Source organism: Brachyistius frenatus, unplaced genomic scaffold (assembly GCF_029030835.1).
Source record: "Brachyistius frenatus isolate BFR_SWC_R1_liver_20210118 unplaced genomic scaffold, ASM2903083v1 Contig_327, whole genome shotgun sequence".
NCBI classification, from domain to species: Eukaryota; Metazoa; Chordata; class Actinopteri; family Embiotocidae; genus Brachyistius; species Brachyistius frenatus.
In genome coordinates, this window is record NW_027210926.1 from 133,553 (window position 1) to 159,804 (window position 26,252).

A 26,252-nucleotide genomic window follows, 5' to 3' on the forward strand; every position below is an offset into this window, starting at 1 on the left:
ATAAGGTTTACAAACGCAAGAGGTCCCTCCCTGTGGTAAGCGAGTCTAGTTATCATCCAGAGACAGCTTGTGAGAATGAAGTCCCTTGCACATCTGCTGCAGTCCTACAGTCTAATACCAACGGAAATTTACCTTCAGTGGAGGAATCAGTCTTACCACTTGTTGAAGAACCAGTGATCATTGCAGCTCATGCTCCTCAGACATATGCTCCGGTTGAGGTAATGGCTCCAAATAACATTGAACAGTTCAACCAGGTTCTTTCTGCAGACCCCATCTTAAATAACGATCAACTAACAAGAAGCTTGGAGGTACAGACAGATCTAAGCTATGTCCAGGAATGCATTGAAATGAGGAAAGAGAGAATCGTCTTCCTGTTCCTTGAACATTGGCGGAAGTATACCATCTCTGAATCTTATGGGACTAAATACACTGGCAGGAGACGGAATCATTTAGACGTGGGTTGGGAGGACTACAACCAATTTAGTGCACAGATGGGTGGGGAGATGCAGAGTGAAGATGACATTCTCCTCCAATTCATGAAATCAAAGCAGGTAGTAGGCAATCTGATTGGCCACTGGAGGACAATCATGAGTCAGGTGCCGACACGGCAGATCCGCAGGCTGAGTCGTGCCCAGATGATCTACTGGCCAGAGCACTTCTTGCCACACATCAACGGGTCACCTGTGAGCTATGAAAGCTTAACCCTTGACCTCTTCATGCTAGGATACTTCCAGTTGCTGGAAATGAACATGTCTCGTAGTGAGCGGAAATTCCGCCACCTCTTATGCTATGAAATGTTTGACCGTCTTGGTAGTCATAAATGGGAGGTCATAAGGCAGTTTCACAAGGAAGTCATGGAGGAAATTGAAAGAGGGAAGCGAGATTGGGCAGAAGGCTTTGAGGACATAAAACTCAAGTATTTTGGCAACTCGGATGATGGGGGAGGTATGATGACAGCTTCTCTACGTTCTATGTCTCCTGATATGCCCATTATGCCATTGCTGGAATCACTCCCTCCCCCACCTTCTCATCCACCACCTCCTCCACCACCACTTACCCCTCCTGCACCTGCACCCCCAGATGCACAGCCTACTCCACCTGCACCATCACCACAACCTTCCCTCCCAGCCTCACAATCAAACGTTTCGCCAACACCTGCAGCAGCCATGAATGGCGTACCTGACAATGGCCAGTTTGTTGAGCAGAAAGCCCTGAAGGGCTCATTGGAGGATAATGCTCAGGGGAATGTAAAACCCAGCGAGCAGGCGTTATCAAATGAGTCTGTGGTTTTGAATGGGAACTGTTCAGAGCAGGACAATATGCTGAGCTTGACAACTCAAAGTACACAACATATTGATGCAACAAAAGAGGTTGAGACACCTCCGAACACAAGAGGAAGCTCCGGACTGGATTCAAACAAAGATGTTTCACTTGTTACTGTTAAAATCACAGAGGAACCTCATGTTGATAAACCTCCACCCAGAGAGGAACCTAATGAAGACTCAATTAAAGTGATCTATGAACTAAAAGAATTCAGCAATGATGAAATCATCCGATACATTGACCGAAGCTTTGCTTTCTGGAAAGAAAAAGAAGCTGAGCTTTTTGATATCTAACAAGTATGTGGGCTAAGAGAGAACTGACAACTGTGAAAGACATGCATCAAGAGCAGGGTCTGGGAAACTAACCTGCACAGTGGAATGTGCTGAGAGGGGAAACGAATCCTGAGTTTTAGCGTTGAGGCCATGTTGCAGCAAAGCAAAGAACATCCATTTAGCTGTACTGACTTTACCATTTGTATACTGAAGTAGATGAAAAGAAAGCTTTTGATGTCAAAAGATACATATATTTATTACAACCATCTAATTTTGAATTGTGTTGAACCAAGAGCTTTTTGAATGAAATATGATTGATCGCCATGATACACTGCTTTGAGGAAAACAAGGTTTTAAAAGGAAAGATTTGCCATAAAAGTCATGTAGTGCATTTGTTTAGATCATATTTGTTTATGACACAATAGGTAAAACACTTGGTTTATATTGAGTAATTCAGATTTCATTTCATGTTAAAACAGTTTCAGTGACCGACTGTCGTTTACCACTGTCAGACAGCCTAAGTACATATGACATGGGTTTACTTGACAAATGTTTGAACCACGTTGGACCCTTTTACAAGACACCCCTCACATCCGGTCTCACTGTTGACAGAACCAAAGATTAGTTAATGTCCATAGGTTACACTGATTATAATTAACTGAGTAGCGTCTGGCCCATATCCAATCATGGTCGGGAGGAGGACGAAGGAGGGTTGGTCTATTAAAATAGACCCCCTGCATTACTGTGTCAGTCTGAAAGTGGTATCAGAAAAGCAAGGGATTCACTTCACAATTCAAATCCAGTTTAATAAAGTTTAACCGTTCATTCTTGGTACCTAGTGAAGGATAAAGTGGTATTATTTTAATGGGTCCTTGTTACTTGAACTAAAAGGCAAATAAACTAGGTCTGTAATGTTTTTTCAAAGATTAAGGCATATTAGTATTTCAGAAAATGCTCCTTGTTTTTAAACCTGTGAACTGATGATTTTGTTTATACAACGTGTGCCTTTCAGTATAGATTACAAAAATGATTCAGAACGGTAAATGCAATTCAGAGCTTGAAAATTGCAAATTTCTGTCAGCAAATTAAACCATTAACTATTCAAAGCTTTAACTTAAAGGTAACATCAAATTTTGAGTTTATAATTGTTCCATCGTGTTTATTCCATTGTTTTGTTACTCTGTAATTTAAGTGTATTTAACAGATTTGCTCAGTTTCCATAATTGAATTTGTGTTCCTTTATTATTTGATTTCTACATTGCTGTTAAAAATAAAGTTTGTTGACATTTTTGTGATTATAGGATTTCAGCAGTTCTTTTCTACACAATTCTCTAATTACCATTATTCTGTGTGGCAATCAGTCCAAAATTATATAATTTCCAACATACAACTTAAATACCTATACAGATGTACGTACCAATGAAAGAGCCTCTGTCAAACACAGAGCTTTGTGAGGAACCACACTATTCTCATAGTGTCTGCTCTGTGGCATCAAGATTACCTTCAAATAACCCTCTTAACACCACCCGCTGTCATGCGATCTGAGGCTTAAAAGAGCCATAAGGAGGTTACAGTGAAACTTACGGCTCAAAAGGGAAGGCTGGTAAACTGAAAGCCATATATAGATTTGTATTCATGTACAGTCTTATTTGGAGAATGGAAAGAGCAGAGAATAAAGAGTGTGATGTCAATACCAACAATAGCATATACTACAGTGTAAACGAGGTGACAAACTACAATTTGTTACGTGATTAATCTGTTCAGCTTGCACACCGCAAAGTGAAAGTTATTTGTGTTTAAAGTATTGTTTGTGCAACCGACTGGGAAATTGTCCAAAAATCAAGGCAATAAAAACAATTAGCAAATAATGCAAATAGTGAAGAAGGTCAAATTTGTCCAATTGATTTTGTAATCATTTACCAGTTTCAACAGAATGTGCCCAGACTGTATCCAAACTATCCATGTGTAACATGTGCTACGAATGTCTCATTATTCTATTAAGAAATTGTTTTAAAAAGTATAGGCCTACTTTTTATAGTGTGGATGGGCATTTCAACCAAAAAAAAAAAAAAACTATTAAGTATTTGCTGGGAACTACTCAGCTACTATTCAAAGACACCCTACCCCACTGCATGTAGACACACACATCAAAAGAGAGTGCCATAAACTCGGCCTCAATAAATGCCAAACTTGTAAAACGATCCCCTTTGACAGAGATGATAATAAGTATGTCTTTAGCTATAATCCTTGAGATGAGGGATGCTGTTTTCTTTGCACGTTTAACATGAAAGTTACTTCCTCTGGTGAAAAAGCTAGCCATTGATTGTTGATCTATGGATGAACCTGTGCTTCGCTTTCAAATGACTGTGCATAGCAGTGGTAAATATAAACTAGTGTTACCTAGCAGAGTTTGCACTGCACCTAAAAAAATTTTTGAGGAGGTCCACACAGAACTATTTGAGGACTTTAGCAGTCTTTGTATGTTTCTGTTCTGTCACAGCACCAAACACTTTTATTGATACCTGATAGTAATATTTTTTTCTTCTCCTTTTTTTGTTTAATGGCAGTTGGCAAACAGCTTTTAGGTGCATTACCACCATCTACTGGTGTCAGAAACACATTACTATTAGGTGCTGGTAAAAACGAGGGAAAATAGACAATAGTCACACCAAACAATTTGAGATTTTATTGACTGTTCAAAAATCCTGATCCATATCTAGTTTAGAGTTGATTTAACTGGAGGTATTTTCAGGCATGAATCTGGCCTGAACATACATCTTAAAGAGGCAACCGGATCTGTTCTGCCAAGAGACATCACCAGTACAAAGTACTTCTTCTAACGTGAGGACTAGCAATTACAATATATAAATTGCTGCCAATGAGAAGCATATGAGAAATTGTGATAACAATGTCTATTGGCCAATATTAAGGTCAATTTGTCTTTTACCAAGACTGACCACTGGCCAGATTAACAGGACTAATAAACGTAAATAAAGATCTTCACACTCCGATGAATCCAGCTATTCACACGGGCAAAATCCAAAAACAAAATACAGGCACAATCATAGGTCAGACAAGTTTTCCCTGAACCATTGGGGAATTTCAAAAGCTTCTCCATTATAGATTTGTTTTTATTCCATCAATTATTGATGGTAACGGATGTTTATCAGGCTAATACCAAGTATTGGCTTCACTATGACTCAAATGGATGTAATCAATTGGTGACAGATGACACAAACATGACCAGAAAACCAATAAAAATCCCATCAGGTTGGAAAATGGCTGGGTGGTGGAACTTTTACTCTAACAATTGTTGATTGTTGCGTATTGTTGTTGCTAAAAAGGTTATCTTAAATTGTTGCCTTTACTTTTAAATTGTTATGGGATTTATTGGAGATACCGTTCAGTTTTAAAGCAACAGACCTGCAGCAGTTATTCTTTTCAGAAATGAAATGCTAGGATGGTGAGGCAGTGCTCCAACTTATTACCTTACCACAGAAAGGTCAGAGGTCACTGCTCTATTTCCTTTTTTATTATTATTACACTAGACACCTGTGGTGATAGAGGCTTTGATAGGTATTCATGTGAGTGATGTAATGTGAGGCAAATGAGCAGCGCACATCAGTAACAGTGCAGGGTTTTGAGTTTCAAGACGTCATTCGTTATCAATACAGACGGCAGGTAACTGTAAGTACTGAGTGGTTTAACTACATATCACACTAGTATTTAAGAGATACTGTATGACAGCTCAATAAGACCTTTTCCCAAATGGTGCAGTTTATGTGTCTCTGACCTACATAAACCATTTTTTTTATTCAACAGTGAATAGTCTTATTCCAATATTAACACGATACACATTTTACCATTCCTACTTATTGCTTTTTTTTTTTTTTTTTTGGCGATCTGAAATTCCCAGGGGAATCATTAAACATTAATTGCGTAGATAATCTTACCTGGATTCATGTTTGCTTGGGCAAGTGAAATCCTGTAGTAAAAGCAATGCAAACGGGTAATGTATCCTGTCGGGCAAAGATAAGAAATCCAAGATGGCTGCCCTCTTTCTCTCCTTCTGCTCCACCTCCAGTTACAGTCTGAAAGAGAAAAAAAGGATCCAGTTACCGTATGTGCACACCGAGAGCACATCTTCAAAAACACTGTCCTGCCCATTTAAAAGGTTTCAGGAAAAGAAAACATTGTGAGCTCTGTTTGCTTTTCCAAGTTCATCAGTTTACACAAAATACAATGTCAGGTGTTTAGTCTTCATAAAAGCCACTTGTACATAAACTGACATTTGAGAGTATGTACAAACAAATAGGCTGGACTAACAACTCATTATAGTTTCTCTCGATGCAGCTGCTTGCCTGCTTTCTTTAATATCTGGTGAGGATTCATGTTGCACTACAGGCATGAAACAGTGATAGATTTGAATGCGCTTTTCAAGGCTCTTCTTACAACTAGTATCACAACCACCAGGAAACCAGTTAAATTCAGTTTCAGCAAGCAAGTTTATCGAGTTATTTTGATGACTTTCCCCAATAAAACAACATAAACTGAAGTATTTCAGTAGTAAAATCTGTGGTTAATGACCTGTTTTATCTGCTTACTGAACATCACTGAACCCTATCTGACAAAACGCAGTGTTTGACTGTTTTCCAACTAAAATGGATGGTTTGATGCTGTGCTACAGGTAAAGATGTGGTAAATGCACTGCTTTTGTTATGGGCATTTAACAATGATATTGGTCAAGTATTTAGCATAGTTAGCTACCTAAAGAACCTAAAGGACCTTGGTCAGTTTTTAATTCTTTACCTTCACCAAATATATGTTATACAATTCTTGTTTACAATACAACTTAAATTTCCTCTCAATATTTACCTTAAAATTTATAGAAAAATAAAATGATTCTGTCATCAGGGGATGAGGTCATGCAAAACAGGATATGAGGTCTACTGTTACCGTTAAAACTCTGTACTGACTGGTCTGGGCCCCGATTTTTGTCTCTCCCTGGACCCCTGTGTGCCATTACAGGTTGAAGACGAGGCAGCACGCCTGGCATCACTGCCAGCCTGGAGGAGAGACATGATGAAGAAGAAAATGGACGAAGAGAGGTGAGTAGCGATGAGGTGTGGCTGTACACATCAGATTTTTATGTTATTATATCCTGGGCCAGTTGTGGGAGACTATATGCATATGTTCGTGTCTACATGGTTAGTGTGCTTATGTTTGGGTATCTTTACCAAGATACCCTTGGAAGTATGGACCAGAGATTCTTGCTATAACTGACCACCGTTTTCAACATGTGTTTGCAGATTTTCATACATTAATTCTGGGCCTGTTTATTGAATAGATGTAGCTGATGCACTGGACCAGTTAGGATTCCCTCTCCAGCAGCTGAGCCTGAGTTTTACTTTCCACTAATGCATCAAACAGTCCATGCAGATTTTTTTTGAGTGACAGGTTGATGCTACTTCACATAAAAGGGGAGATCTGGAAGCTTTACTGATGCTGAAGTATACCTAATATGCCAGGAATAACCTGAAGATGGTACAGTCTCTTGATGGAAGCATACACGTTCCACCATTTTAATTAAAAAGAGCCCTTCTTTGCAGAAAGTGTTGAATACGATGTGCCATACAAACAATATTAGGCTAGATTAAGCGTCAAGAAAACATTACCTGCACTATTACCCCACAAAAAAAAAAAAAAAAATCCCATTTATTCCGGAGACCATGCACAAGAAAGTCTGGGTTGTTAGAACAGATGTTGTTGTTGTTGTTGTTTTTAAATGGACAGCATGCTTTATATTAATTTCTTTTGACATTTTGTGACGTTCCACACTAGCAGAGCACTCCCAGTGCTCACAGTCTGTCAAGTATACTGTATACTTCTTTCCCACTGTAATGTAAGTCAAGCTAATTGAATCACTGCATGGTTTACAGTTTACTGAGCCACAGACTTGCTGAGACAGTTTGAAAACAGAATGTTTTCCTTTAAAAATAAAAAGCTGCTTAGTGTCTATTTAAGTAGCTGTGTTGACTTCGGGCTAAATTTGACTGCCATGTGTGGGTTTGGTCTATAGTATTACATGACCTTTAACTCAAGATGGCTGATGAGATGCAAATTTGTCTGAATGACAAAACACTGTAGATGTCTAACTTTTTGTTTTTCATAATTGTCTGAAAGAAAAGTTGACAGATCTGTTACAAGCTCTTACAAAATTCTGTTCAGCAGTCTTTATTCATCTTTATGGTGTTGTATTGTTCATCTGTCTCCATTTAATGTTTTGCACGTAAAATTCCCTTTTAATTTGTCATTGACAAACCTTACAGTCACATCCTAATTGCTTTGACTTGTATAACTTGTTGCCGTTTAAGATATTTACACCTTTTCCCTCTTGCTCTTACAACCTCCTGATGTGACAGGGAACAAAAAAGGTAAGACAATTATATATTATTCTACACAGTAATGTTTACATAACATGTATCATAAAATGTGTTATAAATGAAAAAAAGAAGGGGGGGGGGGAGTCCCCAGAATTTCATAAATTGAGTTTAGACGATTAATCTGGGATCGAGGTTTCCATCTCATGGTCAAAAATGGTCACATAATGTCCCATTCCTTACATTAATATCACAAAGGGTTGTCATATAAAATGATACAACATGATACAATACCGCATTAGCCTACAGATTGTTTGGACTCGACTGAGTCAGAGATATTGCGCGTTTCTGACATATACCTCATGTTGTAAAAAGACGAGATGTATCAACAAACTTTTGACAGAACCGCTGCACCACAGCTGGCACTGACATCAGACTAAAATCCATAATTAACTCAAATACCTTCAGCTGGGCTATACACTGTTTGAACCTAGTTTCACTTACAATAAACTGCTATAAATATGTAGTTTAATGCAACAAAAATGAGTTAATTTATGTAATTTATCCAGTGTGAAAACAAGGTAACAGCAGGGCTAAATATTTGTGAATGGAGAAACGCTATAATACAAAGTGTTTTCCAAGTATTTCCATACATGCCGACATTGTTTGCAAGCTGCGGGCTAAACATAAAAGCGTAATGTCCGCCGGGAGGCCACAAACTCACCCGTCAATCTGGGCCTTTAAACTTCTGTTGCAGAGGAAGTAATTGCACTCGTGCATGTTACGAGGGTCGTAGACTGAAACAAAAAGAAACAAACTGTTTGGCTGACATGACAGTGTTTCTAAATCAGCAGGACAGTTACCCACCAAACGCCGTCTTTTCCAAAACTCACTCAAACATTTGGCGCGGACCCGACCGGCTGTCAGTGTCCAACGTTTTCAAAATTCCCACGTGATCATAACCGGAAGTTAGTGCAGTAAAATCACAGGTGTAACTGAAACTTTTTTTTTTTTTTTAAATGGTACTGCAGTACATTCAGATAAACCAGTTTCAGGGTCCTGTTTGTGTGCATGCTGGCGCACTGCCATCTGTGATCATTAAACGCGAGCGGAAATTTAAAGTGCTTAACGTAATGTAGCTTAAAATACCAGGCGGTGCAAAGCTGTCTGTTGTTACGCGGATGCAAACAAATACCATTTCCGGTAGTTTCTTCACAATAAAAGCCTACTGCTGGCTCGCCAATGGAAGCTTTTTGTTTTGCCGCAACAGCACCCCGGTGTCTGTCACTGACTGAGGGAGGGTTTGCCTCCAAATGGGGTCGTGTTTACGGTGTTTATGAGTCCATATAAATGACCCTCTCCTGGTATTCACTCTATACTTTGCAAATTTTCGGAAGTGTTTCAAATTAAAAGCCATCATGTTATGTTAAAAGCTCTCTTGTGTTTCATACATGGTCCAGCCATACTGGGTTTTGACCATATACAGTCTATGGATTTGACCTAGTCTTGTACTATGAAACAGTGGCCTTTGTATTTAATAGGCATTAACCAATGTGGGATTTTAGTGGAATTTACTATTGCACGGATGTGTGTCCCTTAATACAGGCACACACACACAGGCCTACATAATAAATGAAAAAAAAACAACAACAAAAAAACGGTACTGCAGAACTATTACTGTTAAAATAGTGTCATTATTTTTTTTAAAACATTTCAGTGTTTCATAATTTCATAAGGAGCACATACACTATTGCCAAAGTATGTGGACAACCCAGTTTACCAGACCAAAAGTACATAAATAAGTTGGGTGCTTTTTCATTGTTTGGCTAGATTGTTGGGACAAATCTCAAGCAAACAAGTACTGAGACTGGTACATCAAACAATAATAGGCATATTTTAGACAAATGTGTGTTTCCAGAAATGGTCTTTCCTGTTGTACTGTGACCATGCTACCAAAGCACAAACCCAAACCCATAAACAAAATGGTTTCCCCATTTTAGTTTTAAAGAACCTGACTTATGGACTTCTTTGGGATAATGTGGATGACAAACTACAAGCCAGTACAAAATCAGTACCTGACTTTGTGGCTCAATGGAGGAAAATCACGCAATTTACAGCATTCTGTAAAGAATTTAAAACCAGAAGACTGGGACCTATTAAAGCATAACTAGTTTTGAATGAAAACACTCTTTCTTCAGTGACATAATGGACAATAAAGGTAGAATAATAACTTTCATACATTGAAAATATAGTGTTGGTTTACTGTACAATACTCATTACGGTTTTGTTTTTGAATATTTCTCCATGGATGCACGTAGAAAAGTGGAAGAGCAGGCCAAACAGGCGAAGGACATGGAGGAGAAGACGGAGCTGGAGCGACTACGGACCCTGGGCTACGATGAGACCAAACTGGCCCCCTGGCAGCGGCAGATCCTTCTGAAGAAAGGGGATACATCCAAATAGTGAACTGGATCGCCTCCCCCCTCCACTGCACCGCAGAGCTCCTCACACTCACACACTTACACCAACGCCTCCCCCCCGATCCTCCATCTCACACTGCGCACCGGATGGCGGGGACAAGTTTGTCTCCCCTAAACTCTGAGTCACTCTCCGGCCTCCAGAAACATATGTTGTGGTTGCTGCCGTCCACTCAGGCTGTGAGGCTGAAACACAGCAGTGATCCTCCACCTCCCACTGCAAGTCTCATGGACACAAACTCTGTCTTTTAGCGTTAACAACAATTCTGTTGTCATGCACTGACTCTCTGTGCTTAAGACATTTTGCTATAAAGGCATATGTCTTAAACTAATTTAAGATAATCTGTAGTATCTGTCTGCTTTCCTGCAAATCACTAGAAGATATTTCATGTAGAAGATTTAAGAGGCTCATGATAGATTGAAAGAGGTTACTTGTGAGTATCGTTGCCATGGGGGAAAAGCCTGTTGTTACATTTATATTATCCTTTTATTAGCTTCACTCACCTTTATGTAATTAATAGCTCCAGTTGTGTCATCTAAAGATGGCACAGAAATACTCAGCAAAGGCTTGTTACATCATGAAGCAGCTAATGCATTCTGTATGTAGATAGTTTCATATCTTTATCTTAGTCATGACATTTTTGTATCGAACTCATAGAAGTACTTTCTAGACTTAATTTTACTGCCAGCGTTGTAATTTTTGTTAGAAGCAAATCTTAATGCTGCTCAAACTAATCCGTTTCTTTAGTTAAGCTTGTTGTTGTCATTTCTCTGTAGATTTGGAATATTGATAAATATCCTGTTTTAAATCATGCAAAGATTATGTAGATGTGCAAATTGAATTTTATTAATTTTTCACTGAAAAAAGCGGCAAAGTTCCAATTACATTTTTCGATGTGACCTAAATGTTAAACTTTTGTGATCATGAATGTGAAATGCTGAGTGTATGTGTTGCATAATGTATATCAGGCATGTTTGTGGTGTAATTATTAAGCATACTTGTCCTGGGGGCCCCAAAGTTTCAGAAAAAAAATAAGAAAAGACAAATAATGTGAGTAAAGTTCCTGCTAGGTTTCTATATGAGCATGGCCTTTTTAATAGAAAACAGAACATGCAGCATTTCACACCATTCGTCTCATCTGCACACTGAATATTGCAAAAGTAGAGAAAAGACATCAGTTTGTCCTGTGTCCTGTGTTCTGTTCTGGCCTTTGTCCCACTAACCTTGAAGATAAATATTTGATAAGCAGATCTGCTTACAGATTGTAGAGTACTCTCTGTCTGCCACACACAAGCATGAAAAATGTACTGTTTCTAAGATGAAGCCTCCTATGTTGGAATAATTTCCACTTTCAAGACTTGACTTTAATACTTTGGTCAAATATCTGATTATATATAGGAGGAACCAGACTTTTTCATGTCAGAGACAACACACATACCAGGTTATTATGCAGCAGTCACAATTTCTCTGGTCTAAACAACTCCTTTTAGTTCCAGGTTTTCAAGTATTATCACCATTCACTCATTCGCTGGGCATAGGTGCACCAGTTTTGGGCTAAATATAGAAATTTTGCAAATCTGGGGAATATTTTTGGCTAAATAGATTTAAAATTTGACCAGTGTATGGATCTGCACACTGACATTTAAGAGGAAGTAAACTTCACCATCTCTTTGTGAGGGAGTATTCCCACATGATGGAAAATATTCTGTTTACTTCATTTAAGTTGGGGCTACATTTTTACAAATAAAGGGTATCAAGCATATCCTGTCACTATGAATGACAAAGGACTGTTTGATTATTTGGAAATATTCTAATTCACTTTCATCGGATGCCATATGATATTGAAATTGAAAATGATGTGAATGTCATTGCCATTTAATTATATATATGTATATATATACATATATGTAAACTGTATATAGAGACCCTTGTCATTTCATTGTTTCCAGATTGCATTATAATACATGTCTCAGCCTTGCTTGTTTAGAATATTGGCTAATTCATGTATAATTATATTTTCAGACTGTCAAAAATGAAGAAAATAAATCTTTAATCGTCAGAAAGTGTTTGTTGTTTGTTTGTGTTACATCTATCATAATCCATTAGTCTAGTATGAAACAGTGGGCTACTATAATAGATGTGAAGAGAAATTACACTTCAAAATGAAATGTACAGTTAATACAAAATATCACTAATGATAAAAAAAAAATACACACAAGAAAATCAATTAAAAAAGTTCTGAATTTTATGTTACATTTGGCACTACAGTTTCATTGTGTTTAATTTTTTTTTTTTTTTTTTTTTTTGCTGCTCTTAAATAATCCTTGTTACGGCGAAACTCAAATTTGGGGGTAGATTTGGAAAATTTTGCTTTTAGATATTTTGCCAACAAATTAGTGAGGGACGAGTGTAATGTCTCCCTTTGCTCACCAGAATGCGCCAAAGAGTTACTTGTTACCAGTCAGGTACAAGGACGTCAACAAACGTGAGAGAATATCATAATATATAATAATAATAATAATAATAATAATAATAATAATAATAATAATAATAATAATAATATATATTGAATATCATAATCTAGTAAAATGACAACAGTTTTTCTTCGTGTGTTTACAAAAGGATTATAATTGTGTTAAACTAAAACACCTGATATTTTAAATGCTTTTAATTTGAAAACTGGTCGAGCCTGGACTGTTTCGTAGACCAGCATCACACAAATACAGCTGTGAAGTCGAAATATGCAGCCGCCTATCTGTGTGAAGAAGCACGTGAGAGTCTGCTTTAATCTAATCTGTGTCACTTTACGAGGATTGATTGACGTTTACCTGTGATGACGTATGCAGCTCTCCTTAATGGGCGCCCGCAAACAGAGAAGGAAGTGGGAGCCGCAAGTAAGGAGAAATATGTGACAGTGTAGCAAAGGGTTACAGCTGCTCCTAAAACTGCACTTTTATCGGACAGCGGCTCAGCCAGAGCTCACCTGTGAACCTAGATCAGCTGCTGAAGGCTCACCTCTGGTCAGGTAAGACACTTGTTGGACGTGTTTGTGCTTACAGACTCGGTGTTTGGTGAACCATGGGAATGTAAGACAGACATTTTTTTTCTCCCACCCTAATCCGTCTTCCAGGCAGCGAAGTTACTGATTCAGTCTGCGACACAACAGAGAAGGTCAGATCAAGAAAAGTATTATTTTACTTTGAGACTTATATCAGGATATAAATATTATACAAAGAAATATTATAAAACTGCAATGCTAATTTCTTCCTGTCTGAGATGAATGTCATTTAAAGACTGTCCCTATAATAACATGTTTATAAGAGTTAGGCTTTTTTTGTGTGTGTCTGCACTTGACTCTTCTCTTAGAGCAGCTAAGGATCACTTTTATCACAGTGTGTTTTCATGCAGTTTATGTGGCGAACAGATTTGCTGGAGCAGCTCTCTGTTAGTGTGCTTTTGTGTGGGCATTAGTTCAGTGCAGCAGTGAGTCACGGGTTGAGTCCCTCGATATGAGTTTGAAGGACTGACACAACAAGCTGAGAGCTTGATGAGAGGAGAGAGATGAAGGGTCAGAGAGTGCCACTGTAGGTCAGGGGCTGTGCAGCCTTTTTAATAGATCTGATTTACACTTCACGGGCCTGTCAGATAAGGACTCAACATCACCTGTCATGTTCAAATGTGGTCATTTTAAACAGAATCTTTTTTCACTTAAGCCTACATAAAAGTAGATATTGTAAAGATTTTTGCATTAAGTTGAACTTTTAAGGCCAATTTGGTCTGAGATATTCATTCATTACTTGTAGTGATATACTTTAATAACTATCCTTTACTTTCTATTTCTTTTACATCCATTACTTTCAACTAGTTGGCCTCTTTAGAAATTACTTGTAGCTCTGATTGACTTATTGACATGGCACAGAAACCCACAAAATCCCACAAACTGACTCCCTTATAAACAATGAACTTTCAATGACACCTACTATGAAGGCTAGATGAGTACATAATGTATGTTTAGGCCTATACTTATTTATATGGGTGTTTACAGGTTTTCTGTTTACAACAAATTCAGGTTTTTTTGTTCTGTACAAGTTAGCCCCAGTCGTATTCTCTTTATATGCAAGCCTGTTCTTAATGATGAGTGGTTTTTTTCAATGTTTTTTTGAAGCAGCTGGAAGCCATAAAACATTTCTGGTGTCAATAGACACAGAGCCAAATAAATGTTGTATCTTTAACCATTTATGTGCCACTGTCAGCTTACTATTTACTTAATAATTATTGTTAGCTTACTAATTTAAACATTTATCCATTGCTACAGTATTCATTTTCTATTTCAACCATTCACCCATCTTTTTTTGGCTGTATTTCAACTGCATATCCACTACTTTTAATGAGCTGTTAAGTTAAACTCAAACCTGTTCAGGTCCACTCAATTCTTTAATTAACGTGAAATTTCGGTTTGTTATTTATTTTTGCTTTGTTTTGTTTTTTCTCATCAGTCGAGCCAGTCTTTCCACCTCATGTGTCTATAGTCTGAACTTATGGTCTTCTGGTTGTTCTTCTAAATGTGGTAGTTGCTGAAGAGCTCAGCAGACCACGGCCGACATCACGGCAGGACGACACCATGTCCCACAGCCAGTCAGGCAGCTGCATGGGTGACCAGGCCCCTCAGATCCTGGAGAGTCACTTCTTAACAGAACTCCATATATCTGAGCTGGGCGATGAATGCCCCCAGCCTCAAAGCTCCCCCACACCCAAGACTGAAACATCCCCACCCCAGGAAGATACAGTGGACAGGATTGTGGTGCCGCAGCAGCAGGTGCTTTTGAGCACCCAGAGTCCTGCAGCACTGAAGGTTGGCACCCACCAGCTCATCCCCAAGAACTTAGCAGTGGCCAGCCGTCCCAGAACCCGTCACCACACTACCGTGGTGACGTTCCCAGTGGGACTGGAGAACTCCAGCAGTGGGAGCCAGATCCGGCACTCAACCCAGGGGCCAGATGTGTCCTGGGAGGATTATGACAGTGATGGGGACGGATTTTCTTGGAGGAGGAACCGCAGGAACAAGTCGTACAGAGCGGCAGTGACCAGCCTGGATATTGAAGCCATGACAGCAAGCCAAGAAGCCACAGCCACGCTGAAACCTGTTAGAGAGGGCAGAGCACCCAGTCCTGGTCTAGCTCGCAGTCCTGGACCCAAGGTACATGTGCTCGGGGGCCGGGGGTAAATTAAATTAAATTAAATACAAAGGGAATATTTATACATATGTTTGTCGGATATTAGTGTATATAAATATTTCATGTCTATCAGAAGTGGTCATTTACCTGCAATGAAGTAATCTACATTTAAATTAAATTAATTTATGCACAGATCGAGTAATAAGTGCTACATTCTCTGATTTTGAATCTATCATGACCTTCATGTACAAGAACCCTGACTGTGTCCGTGAAGGTGTTTCAGTCTGATGTTGTGACCAAAATGGCAAAATAAGATAAGAGCACAGAGTCCGGCTGATGCAGTTTTGTCCTTTTAATAGCTCACTGTCCTGTTGATGACCTATGTCAAACTCTCCTTTAGTCATAGCAATTATTTAATATTTCCACATCTTCCAGACTACACTGAGGAAGTCCTTGAGGGTTTTTTACCAGATTATAATTAGAATGCACCTTCAAGGATTAAAGAGGATGTGCAGAGGAGAGAATACGAGAAAAAGTACTAGTATCATCGAGGCACTTTTGTAGTCCACGATGGGAAATTCAGGTTGTGCTGCTGTCTCCTCTCCAGCGATCCCTGGGGAGAAAGAGGAACCAGAAGCAACGTGGATCATTCAAAGATGGTATGATCACTCATGTGTCACTCTATCCGCTTCTCTAAATTTGGCAACTACAATAGTGGGAAGTAACAGTGTAATTTCACGTTATAATATTCATCAGTAATGAAAATGTTCACAACCAGCTGGATTTGATTTGTGGAGAACATATTTCCATGTTGTAGCTTCAAAAAAAAAAGACAGAACAGGAAATCATTCAGTGAACGCTCTCAACATGCTAAATGTCTGTTGAATGTGGATCCTGTACCTCTAGACTCTACAGCCACTTCTCCATTTTGATAATAAGTGTTTTTATTTTTTTCAGTCATATGTGGACTTGAGAAATGTTGTTTGAAGAAGTGTATTTCTACAGAGCAGATATCAAACCGGGGCAGCTGTTTAAAAAAACTGCTGCTCTGAAGATGTTAGAAATAATTATGTGAAATGAGATTTAAGAAACTGGTTAGTTTCTCAGGATGTTAACCAGATTTCACCTGCACATTCACATTTCATATTGGAAATCAAACCTTTTACTAACTTAATGGTCTCCATATCCTTCCAACAATGAAACACTGCCTGCACAAACACACATTATGGCTGACTCACTATCAGCTTTTCACCAAATAGATGTGTTCTCACCTCCCACACTTAAATTTTCAAAGTGATTAATTTTATTATAGTGTTAATTCCCATTGTGCTTCAGCATTTCATTTGTTACATTTATTAATATCCATCATTCTTTTTTGTCATTCCATCTGCCAGATTTCTGTTTGATTACCAGCAGAATCCTGCATGCATAGACTCACTGAGAGAAATATTTCGGTTCAGAAACCAGATATTTTCACCCTTGAGACTCTGCATTTAGGATTTTATAGTGTGTTTTTGGAAAGTGATCTGAATCCAAACTGCAGCGCCACTGCCCACTGAGACTCTGAAGTGAAGCTGAAGTGATGTTTGCTGTTGTTTGATGCGATCCTCAGCCACGCCGCGCCTCTACCAGGAGATCCGTGAACGGGGACTGCACTCCACCAACCACGATGAGCTGCTGGATGACTTTGTGGTGGTGGAGCCTCCTGTAGAGGACCAGGGCATCGTGGTGAAGAGCTACCGGCCAGCGCAGCTCACCTGGAGCCAGCTGCCACAGGTAAACCTCCAAACGCAATGAGATGAACAGAGTAAGTTTCAGACTAAGAGTACATGAAAAGATACTTGGATCAGTAACATATTTCAGTGAATAATTAAAAAAGTTCATATAAAAAAAATATATTTAAGTCATCATTTCCTTCAACAAAGAACACTGTTTGCCCTCTCATCAAATAATGCTCCTTCTTGCCCTTTAAGGATGCAATGTAAAAGCTTACAGTGTTGCCATATATGTTGTAAATATGAGTTTTACTTTTGTTTTTTGTTTTTATTTCTTACAAAGGTTAAGGACGCAGGTATTCTGACATTAATCACACCTCAGGAGAGAAAGCGACAAGAGGTACTTATGTGTGTATCCACGTAGGTCTGTGTGTATCTATCCTACAAGGGATTTTCATTTGTTTTAAGGTTGCAACATGCGGTCTCATGCTGTTCAATGGCTAAAAAAAATTCAAAAAGATATAATGTGACTGAAAAGACAATGATTTTTTTCTACACACTCACTATTTTACATCAGGATCCAACAGATAACATGGATGTTTTGCAATCATAAGACATGTTGCACCTTGACTTTGGTGCATGAACAAGTTTTATAAATTGAAACTTTGCACTTCAAGAAAAGCAGCCATCTTTCTGTGTATCGGTCACTGAGTTGAAGAGAAAGCCACACATAGCCTGTGGTTACAATAGAACACTGTTACTGGAATAACAAAAACCTTTAGCAGTAACCAATAGCAGTTTTTCTTTTATTGCTGTGTAGTGATCTAGAATTTCAATTTCATTAAGTCATGCTAAAAGAAGTTTTAGATAACAAAAGAATAGTCAAAACTAATGCGAGAGGCCATGACAGCCTGAGTTATAGTCATTTGTATCCATCATACTTGGAAAACCCAGGATCCTACATTTCCCATAATTCAACCCAATATTATCAACATCATTTTGCTTTTTTCCAAACCCGCCCCTTCACTCTGGCACACAGGATTTCTGTTAAAACATTAACAAGATAACCCTGATGACAAGGTCCTATTTACAATAGATTTTATTGTCATACTGATTTTGTTCTCCCACACCTGCCATCATCAACTGGCAGCAAGTTCAAACTCCGGTTGTCTGTGAAGTGTTGGAACACACTGAGTAGAAACGGCAGTAAGTAATGTTGGTATGACAACAAATCCAGTTATGTTTCATTACAAAAAGAAATTCTGGAAAGCAAATAAACATTGCAGACACTATCGACATAGTGTAACAGTATCTGCGTGAGGATTTTCCCCCTTTAGTAGTATGTCTTCACCGGCAGTCTGAGATGCCAGATCTTGTGTCAATACCAAAGGTCCACCCTGTGTGCACTACAGGCCCTGAATAAAGCCACACCCTGCCAGTGCAATCATGCGGGCTTGTCTTGCCCTTTTGTACATGTAGTCGTCCACATTTGCAGCAGTACATGGCAGCTTTTTTTAGAGATGTGAAAGCATTTTGCTAACTGAAACGAACTAGAGTACTTCTTTTACACTAAGTATGCTGTAATATGAGTACGATTGGGGCACCACAGAGCTTTATCAGGTCCACCAGACATTTACTATTCCTTTTTGACATTTTGAGCTTAGAGTCAGAAACATTATTGTTGGTGTGAGATTCTGAGGAAGTAGTGAGTAGCACAGCTTTTGCCCTTTGGTCTTTTCTGAGCCACTTCACCTTCATAGGAAAGAGGTCTGTGGAAGGTGTGTCATCACCACCTGACAGCTCACCTTAGATCCTGACCACAAATATGAGGTTAACTAACCCTCCATTACAAAATATTTATACTGTCATACAGTAAAAGACTAGTCTGCATCACATACTGTCAGAAAGTAAAGAAATAGACTGCTTCTCTGGATGTTGTTAAAGGAATTCTGGGAAATGTAGGTAATTACTAAATCCCACAGCAGAGAATAAACAAAGGGGAACTAAAGTGGCTTCAAGAAAAAGTATGTTGAAGAGTTTCATGACAAAATAACGAATACCTTTTTAGTACATGTTGCAAATGTGAATCGCTTCTTCTTATAAACACTTATTTGTGTTCATTTGTCAGGCCATTTTTGAGATCATCACCTCGGAGCATTCGTACCTGCACAGCCTGGGCATCCTAGTGCGTCACTTCAAGAGCAGTGAAGTGCTGAGGAAAACAATGACGGCCACAGAGCACCATCACCTCTTCTCTAACATTTCCGTCATCCACCAAGTTAGCCAACGGTCTGCACAACACTTATTAAAAGTCTTACTCGTGTGTGTGTGTGTGTGTGTGTGTGTGTGTGTGTGTGTGTGTGTGTGTGTGTGTGTGTGTGTGTGTGTGTGTGTGTGTGTGTGTGTGTGTGTGTGTGTGTGTGTGTGTGTGTGTGTGTGTCTGTGTATGTGTGTGTGTAGGGGCCGATTACAAAGTAGATTATTTGTGAGATTCACCACATTTTTAAAAACGTGATAATGTTATCAGTGTGAAGCAGGGCGATACACTGTTCTTTTATACTGTATTTACTGTACTTTGTAGGTTTTAAATAGAGCTCCACATCATGTGTTTTTCTGTCACGCAGTTCTAATAAATTCCCAATGAGATGTGGTTTCAGGTGGGAAATTAGTTCATTTAAAGTTTCAGGTTGAGTATTTGCCCTGAGCACGTCTTCAGTATCCTGTAGGGTCCATCAACATGTTAAAACATGCCAGTCAAACTGGTTCTGCTGCCTTGCTGCTCTGAGTGGTATTTCCAGGCTTTTAACATGATCATGTGTTTGAGAGCAGCCTCAGTGTGTTGCTGGATACTTTTATTTTGAATAAAAATAGCTTTAGCAGCAAGAGTAGGAGTGCTTTTCAGTCTTTGATCCTCTTGGTTTGTTTCCAAGTAAAACAGGATTTGAGAAAGTAGAGGGAAGAATGTTTCTCTCTGAAGGTGCTGTATGGCATACCTGACCTACAGTATGTGTGTGAATGTGTCCTGTAGTTGGATCCTGGGTTGGGCTGCTTCTTAGGTGTCATTTTACTTATTTTTGTTTAAAAGGCATTTGTAAGGGCAGGGCTGAAGGTCCTTTATGATGCTGATCATGTTAAAGTGGAAAGCCTTTTGCAAAAACCTTGGCAGAAAGGTATTACATCGGTATAGTATTTTAGTATATATGGAGATTGAAATGATCCCTTTGTGTGCTTTGAGAACTGATTGTCCTTCATCTGTTTGTGACGTTGAACATCACAAACAGATGAAGGACAATCAGCTTGAAACATTTGATGCTTAAAAAACATTTCTTCCAACGATACAACAGTTACAAAAGATACTTATCATCACAACAAACATTACATTACCTAAAAGGGAACTATTCATTGTGTGAATAGGTTCTAATGCAATAGAAACTTAAGACTACTGTAAGCGTATGGTGAGAATTTTATGTAATTTAAAAGTTCCTTGTTGATATTAGATCCTTGAACCCGGCTCAGATTGTTACTAACGCTGATAAATTCATCTGCGCATTGATGGTGCAACTGTCTTCATCACACAGTCCTATCATTTCTTTTCTGACCTCCCTCTCTGTTTCCATTTTCAGGTTTTTCGAGGACCTTGAGCGACGTCACCATCACAACACAGTGATCCGGGACATCAGCGACATCGTCCAGAACCACGCTGCCCACCACTTTGAGCCCTACATCGTCTACTGTTCCAACGAGACCTTCCAGCAGAGGACGCTGCAGAAGCTACTGTGAGTAGAACATCCAACTGTCCGTAATAAGCTGTCGAGTTTCTCCAGAAAAACACGGCGGGATGAGTTGAACTTTTGTGTTTTTTGTGTCTCTTAGGACCAGTAACACAGCGTTCAAAGAGACCCTGAGGCAAATTGAAGGGAGCAGTGAATGCGGAGGCCTCCCCATGATCTCGTTCCTCATCCTTCCCATGCAGCGAGTCACCAGACTACCACTGCTGCTGGATGTCAGTTCAATCTTTACTTACCGATATGAGCAGCTTGATGGCTTGTGTCCGCCCCAAAAATACATTATATAATATAGATTGATTGCCATTCTGCAAAGGTCATTCTTCACCCGGCAGCCATTACAGACAGACCACATGAATTCCAGATGTAGATTCCATGTGAAACCTTACAACCTTACCATGTTATCATATTTTGCGGTAATGTGGTAAAAATGTGTCATACATGTGGTCACGTGTCTCATGAGGAAAACATGGGAAACTCTTGTTTGTCTGTGTTTTTTCTGTAAGGGAGTTTAATTTAGGTCTCCATTAGTCACATTTTCTGCATGTTCTGGAGTTGTATCCATATTTTTAAAATAATTTTATTTCATTATCTATAAAAGCTTGTACAGTAAAAATGAGGTTTTCAGATTTAAAAAAAATGTAATGGAAACAAAATCACACTCCTGCATATATGTTATAACCACCACTATAAATACGCATATTTGACCCTATGCTGAAGACTAAGTTATCAATTAAGGAATTCCAGATTAAGATTTGTCTAATGTAGGCTGGTGCATAATGTTGATTTCCTAACAGAAGCAAGAAACTGGCATTTGTTTTTCTCTTCACAGACAATCTGCCAGAAAACTCCAGGCGAGATAGCCGAGTACTTTGCTGCTGTTTGGGCGCTGAACGCCATCAGCAAGGTATAGACGCTGAGGACAGCTCAGCTGGATGCATGAAAAGCCCTCTGTAGCCCCACAGTTCTCAGTTCAGATTGGACCCCGGTGATGTTTTTAAGGTGCTGACAATCATTACCGTTATTATGATTCATTTCTCAACAGCTGGTCAGTAGCTGCAATGATGGAGCGAGGCGGATGGAGAGGACAGAGCAGATGTACACCATGCAGAAACAGATGGATTTTGGTAAAATCAAGGTACGAGTGGACCGCTTGTTTCTGCACAGACACGTTCAAGCAAAAACACAGGGAATATGGAGCATACGGGGTTTGACTTATTAAGAAAAATGTGTCTATGAATGTAAATATGAACAGCATCGAACATAATCTAACATGGAAAAAGCTCCAGATCCAGGAGCTCATATTAGTCCAGTTTGCTAACCTGCCTGTCCTCACAGCCATTTCCTCTGGTGTCATCATCACGGTGGCTGAAGAAGCATGGTGAGCTAGCCATCTGCACCGAGGAGCTCAGCATATGGAGGGCTTTCAGCAACAAAAGCTACTACCTGTTTGTCTTCAATGATGTACTGATCGTTACCAAGAAGAAGAGGTGAGTTGGAAGGAAAAACGCAAAGTTTGTTTCCAACATTAATCACTAATCTAAAATATAAAAGGATATTTTGTGGGTAAACGTGGTGTTGAGATGATTGTCAAAAATATTTAAATATTATCCTGAGTTATGATTAACTTCATCGGATTGCTTGAAATGAATTGTGTAAACTAGTTTTGCAACGTTACAGAAGCCTAATCTATGAAGAATAATCTCACTTTACACACAAATGAATACCCATTTAGGCTCTTGATGCAATACGCTGTGGATTTTAAAATGCACAATTCAAAGTGTCTTTCACCGATCAAATAATTTTAGAATAAATAGCCTGTTTGGGCTGTTGAAGAGAAGACAGAGTCGGGGGCACGCATCAGCAGTTTCTGATGCGTGTCATGAACACTGTGGTTATTTCCTGGGGACTCTAGTGGACATTAAATAGACCCAGCTGCTGGCAGGGAACATGAGAAACAGGAGCGAGGAGGGGAAAGGGACAGAGAAAGGAGAGGGTATGAATGTGCTGCACGCATACTTGAGATTCTTCAATCTCGCATTTAGCATGTCAGCTCAACTGACTACAACGTTCTGTTTTGAGTTAGGGAGAAACCAAACAATGTCAGCTCAGAAGAAGGAGCTGACCGCAACACTGGAGTCATTTTAAAGGTTGTAAAGTTAACCCTGTGACCTCCTTTTCAGGTGATAATATCCAGGAAAGGCTTTTCACAGATAGTAGAGGGATGTGGTTTGACTGTTTTGAATATATAAACATGTGCACATACATAAAGTAAATGTGACTGGATTTCGTTTCACCTTAAAATCACGTTATTTATGTGAATGCTCCCCCTGCATGTTTGCAGTGGACACCAAAAGATAGAAGTTGGAATATGTGTGAAAATTGTTTGTATGTCCAGTGAGGAGAGCTTCGTGGTGTTGGACTACGCTACTCTGGAGAACGTGACGGTGGAGGTCGGAGAGGATGGAGAGGGACGGATGTCTCCGCCTGCCAAGAACAGCTCCAGCTATCTGTCCTTTAGACTGCTGATGAGCAAGAACAGCGAGGGAAGAGTGGAGCAGATCTCCCTAGTGGCCGAGTCCAGGTACTGCTGCTCTCAGCTCCCATCAGCCATGTACTTTACCTCTTCAGTTCAGTCACCATCCCTCAACTTTACATCTGTTTAGACACTTCTAACTGGCTTCTTTCTGTCACAAATTGGTTCATACATAAATGAATGCTTGAAGAAATGCTTTTTACCTCTGAATATTTGTGTGATTTATTCAATATCTCATTCACTTGTATGTCCTGGAAACCACATCTGATATTTTGTATGTGGCTCCCTCTACTGTCAAGTTTTTATAGCAACCTGAGATGCTCCATGCCTCCAGCCCACTCTTTCAAACAGACTTCGTTGTGTTACCGCATGTGCTAATAGCTACACTGATTTTGGAGTCCTGTTTAAAACATGTTGGTGTTTTTTTTCTTTATCTCTGCTGTCAAGGGCGGACCGGGCACGTTGGATAGTTGCTCTTGGAGAGCACAAGCAGGCAGGTGTCTTCACTTGCACAGATGGTAAGTCTGCATGTGTTAATCACAAAGGAGGTCATTCATTGAAATAATTCAGATTTTTCTGTGTCCATATAGTCTTTAAGTGGCCACTAATGATAAATCTGTTTTTACCATTTGTGTGTATATTTTTCATTTGTAACGGAAGCCCTCAATACTTGCAGTGTGTTGCACAGAAAATAGATGGGTTCAAATTAATTTTCCATTTCAAATGAGTCTGCCACTATTTAAAAAGCAGTCATATTCATAGACAGTTTAAAACTGCAGTTTATTTTCTCTTCTTTTCCTTTGAACCTTTTCACATCTTCTCACCTGTGTTGTTTTACATCATTCAGACTTGCATTTTGAGTCCAAATGCAACAAATGATAAAAGCACCTCCCTCAAGATAGATCAAATCTAATATAATCAGAACACCTACAGTATTTTAGATATTAAATAAATTATTTTTCAAATTAAAGCATTGATTATTTTTTTATACAAATAAAAACCAGTACTGGCATAATGGAAATAAAGTCAATCAGAGGCGGTGTTCCTGTTGCTATTTGTGTAATGCCTATTGTTTTAAGAGTGAGCATATCCGTTGACATTTAATATTGTTATCCAAGGGCGTGTCTTTTCAGGGAACATCACAGGAAGTGGTGTGATGTGCTGTAGATATTGAGCAGTGTATCACAGGATGTTTCTACAGTACATCAGTGTTCCTTATTATTCATAGCTCACTATGAGACAAAAACAAGGAGATGTACCCACCATGAAGGCTTTAGATTATGAACCACATTGAAACTTGTTATGGGAATGTGTTTCAGGTCTGCCACAGTATGAGGCCACCAAAGCCTACATGCCAAAGGAACTAGATGAACTGGGCCTTCAACAGGCTGAGCTTGTCATCGTCCTACGAAAGGAGGAAGGTGAGCCCTGCTTGAGTTCCATCACAATCAATAGTACAGCATCAAACCCCCACCTTCATGCTTGATGTGTCTTGTCATTTTACATGACAGCATATTGAGTTCACTTAAACCGTCTGCTCTTCCCAGCATGGTGCTACGGGGAGAGGATGCGGGATGGAGAGAGAGGCTGGTTTCCTGCTAGCTGTGCCACCGAGATTACCAACCCCACCGCCATGGAGAGCAATGTGCAACGCATGAAGCGCTTGCGTAAAGAAACCAATGTTTGAGTGGCCCGCCCGCAGTGGCCATACTGTCACATCAGAACACCTTCCAGTAGATTGGTGACACCAAATATTTCATTTTTGTTGGAAATGCATTGCTGGTGTATCATACTGAACACAGGAACATTATTGTGATAAATAATATAAATACTGTGCAGAAGTCCAACACCAACAGTTTATACCAGGGTAAGGAAAAATGGCCATTCATGCTGTTTTAGTGCCTCTGATCCAAGATGAAACCACTGGAACCTCGAGGTTCCTGATTCCAGCCCGTGTCTGTTTTATGTCGCTCTCTATCGACACACCGTCCAAACCTACAGTCTACAGTCCAAACAAATTATTTCAACAAATATCCATCTGGTTTAATGAACAGTTAAATCTCAACAAAAAACTATCTTTAGCATAGCTTACATAAGCTTACGTAACCAATAAAGAATGGACATTTATAAAAGCATCATTTTCTGGCCAAGTGTTCATTTTACTCAACTTGTACAGCACCAGCCAGTTTTTTCCTTTTTTGTGTAAATATAATTGTACTTGCTGCAGTAAAAATGATGCAGCTGAATTCTAGGAGTACATTAACTATTCTCTGAATACATTATAGTATAAGTAGCATGCAAAAAAAAAAAAAGTTAAGTTTATTTCATACACTGCTTTTCTTGAGTCCTGTCACCCAACCTCAAAGAGGAACTTGATCTAGTGCCAATACTGGTTACACTTCTTGGTATGGCACCGTGTTAGTGTCAAAGATGTTGTGTAGGTTTCCTTATTTTCCTGGTGTGAAAAATGACTTCAGTTCTGGCGAAACATCGGCCATTTTAAATGTAGTTTATGGATTACTGTGCCACTGTTGATTTGGTTATTTGTATCTGAAATTTAATAAACATTCCAACTTGACTGTCTATTAT

General features: G+C 39.2%; 2 protein-coding genes across 4 annotated transcripts in view; both read left to right on the plus strand.

Annotated features, from left to right (window-relative positions):
• Positions 1 to 12,471, plus strand: part of espn (espin) — a 44,589-nt gene extending 32,118 nt beyond the window's left edge. For both annotated transcript variants that reach the window (XM_069723425.1, XM_069723427.1), the window contains exons 12-14: positions 6,624 to 6,702; positions 8,008 to 8,029; positions 10,294 to 12,471. In XM_069723425.1, coding sequence (XP_069579526.1) covers positions 6,624 to 6,702; positions 8,008 to 8,029; positions 10,294 to 10,438 — 246 coding nt within the window. In that variant the 3' untranslated portion in view covers positions 10,439 to 12,471. The remainder of the gene's footprint in view (positions 1 to 6,623; positions 6,703 to 8,007; positions 8,030 to 10,293) is intronic.
• Positions 12,472 to 13,155: 684 nt separating this feature from the next.
• arhgef16 (Rho guanine nucleotide exchange factor (GEF) 16) lies at positions 13,156 to 26,246 on the plus strand. 2 transcript variants are annotated; one of them, XM_069723442.1, is made up of 16 exons: positions 13,156 to 13,478; positions 13,584 to 13,624; positions 15,025 to 15,650; positions 16,235 to 16,286; positions 17,240 to 17,403; positions 17,686 to 17,742; positions 19,471 to 19,631; positions 20,966 to 21,118; positions 21,216 to 21,345; positions 21,960 to 22,034; positions 22,173 to 22,265; positions 22,466 to 22,617; positions 23,526 to 23,711; positions 24,111 to 24,181; positions 24,983 to 25,084; positions 25,211 to 26,246. In XM_069723442.1, the coding sequence occupies exons 3-16, from the start codon at positions 15,075 to 15,077 to the stop codon at positions 25,348 to 25,350; spliced, it is 2,112 nt and encodes a 703-aa protein (XP_069579543.1). In that variant the 5' UTR covers positions 13,156 to 13,478; positions 13,584 to 13,624; positions 15,025 to 15,074; the 3' UTR covers positions 25,351 to 26,246. The 2 variants fall into 2 exon arrangements, with proteins under 2 accessions (XP_069579543.1, XP_069579542.1); XM_069723441.1 differs by lacking the exon at positions 13,584 to 13,624.
• The last annotated feature ends 6 nt before the right edge of the window (positions 26,247 to 26,252 follow it).

Coding starts and splice junctions, on each gene's coding strand:
- arhgef16 (XM_069723442.1), top strand. CDS start 15,075: ATGTCCCACAGCCAGTCAGGCAGCTGCATGGGTGACCAGGCCCCTCAG. Junction 17,404..17,685: donor CCTGGAGCCAGCTGCCACAG/GTAAACCTCCAA, acceptor TTTCTTACAAAG/GTTAAGGACGCAGGTATTCT. Junction 21,346..21,959: donor GACTACCACTGCTGCTGGAT/GTCAGTTCAATC, acceptor TTCTCTTCACAG/ACAATCTGCCAGAAAACTCC.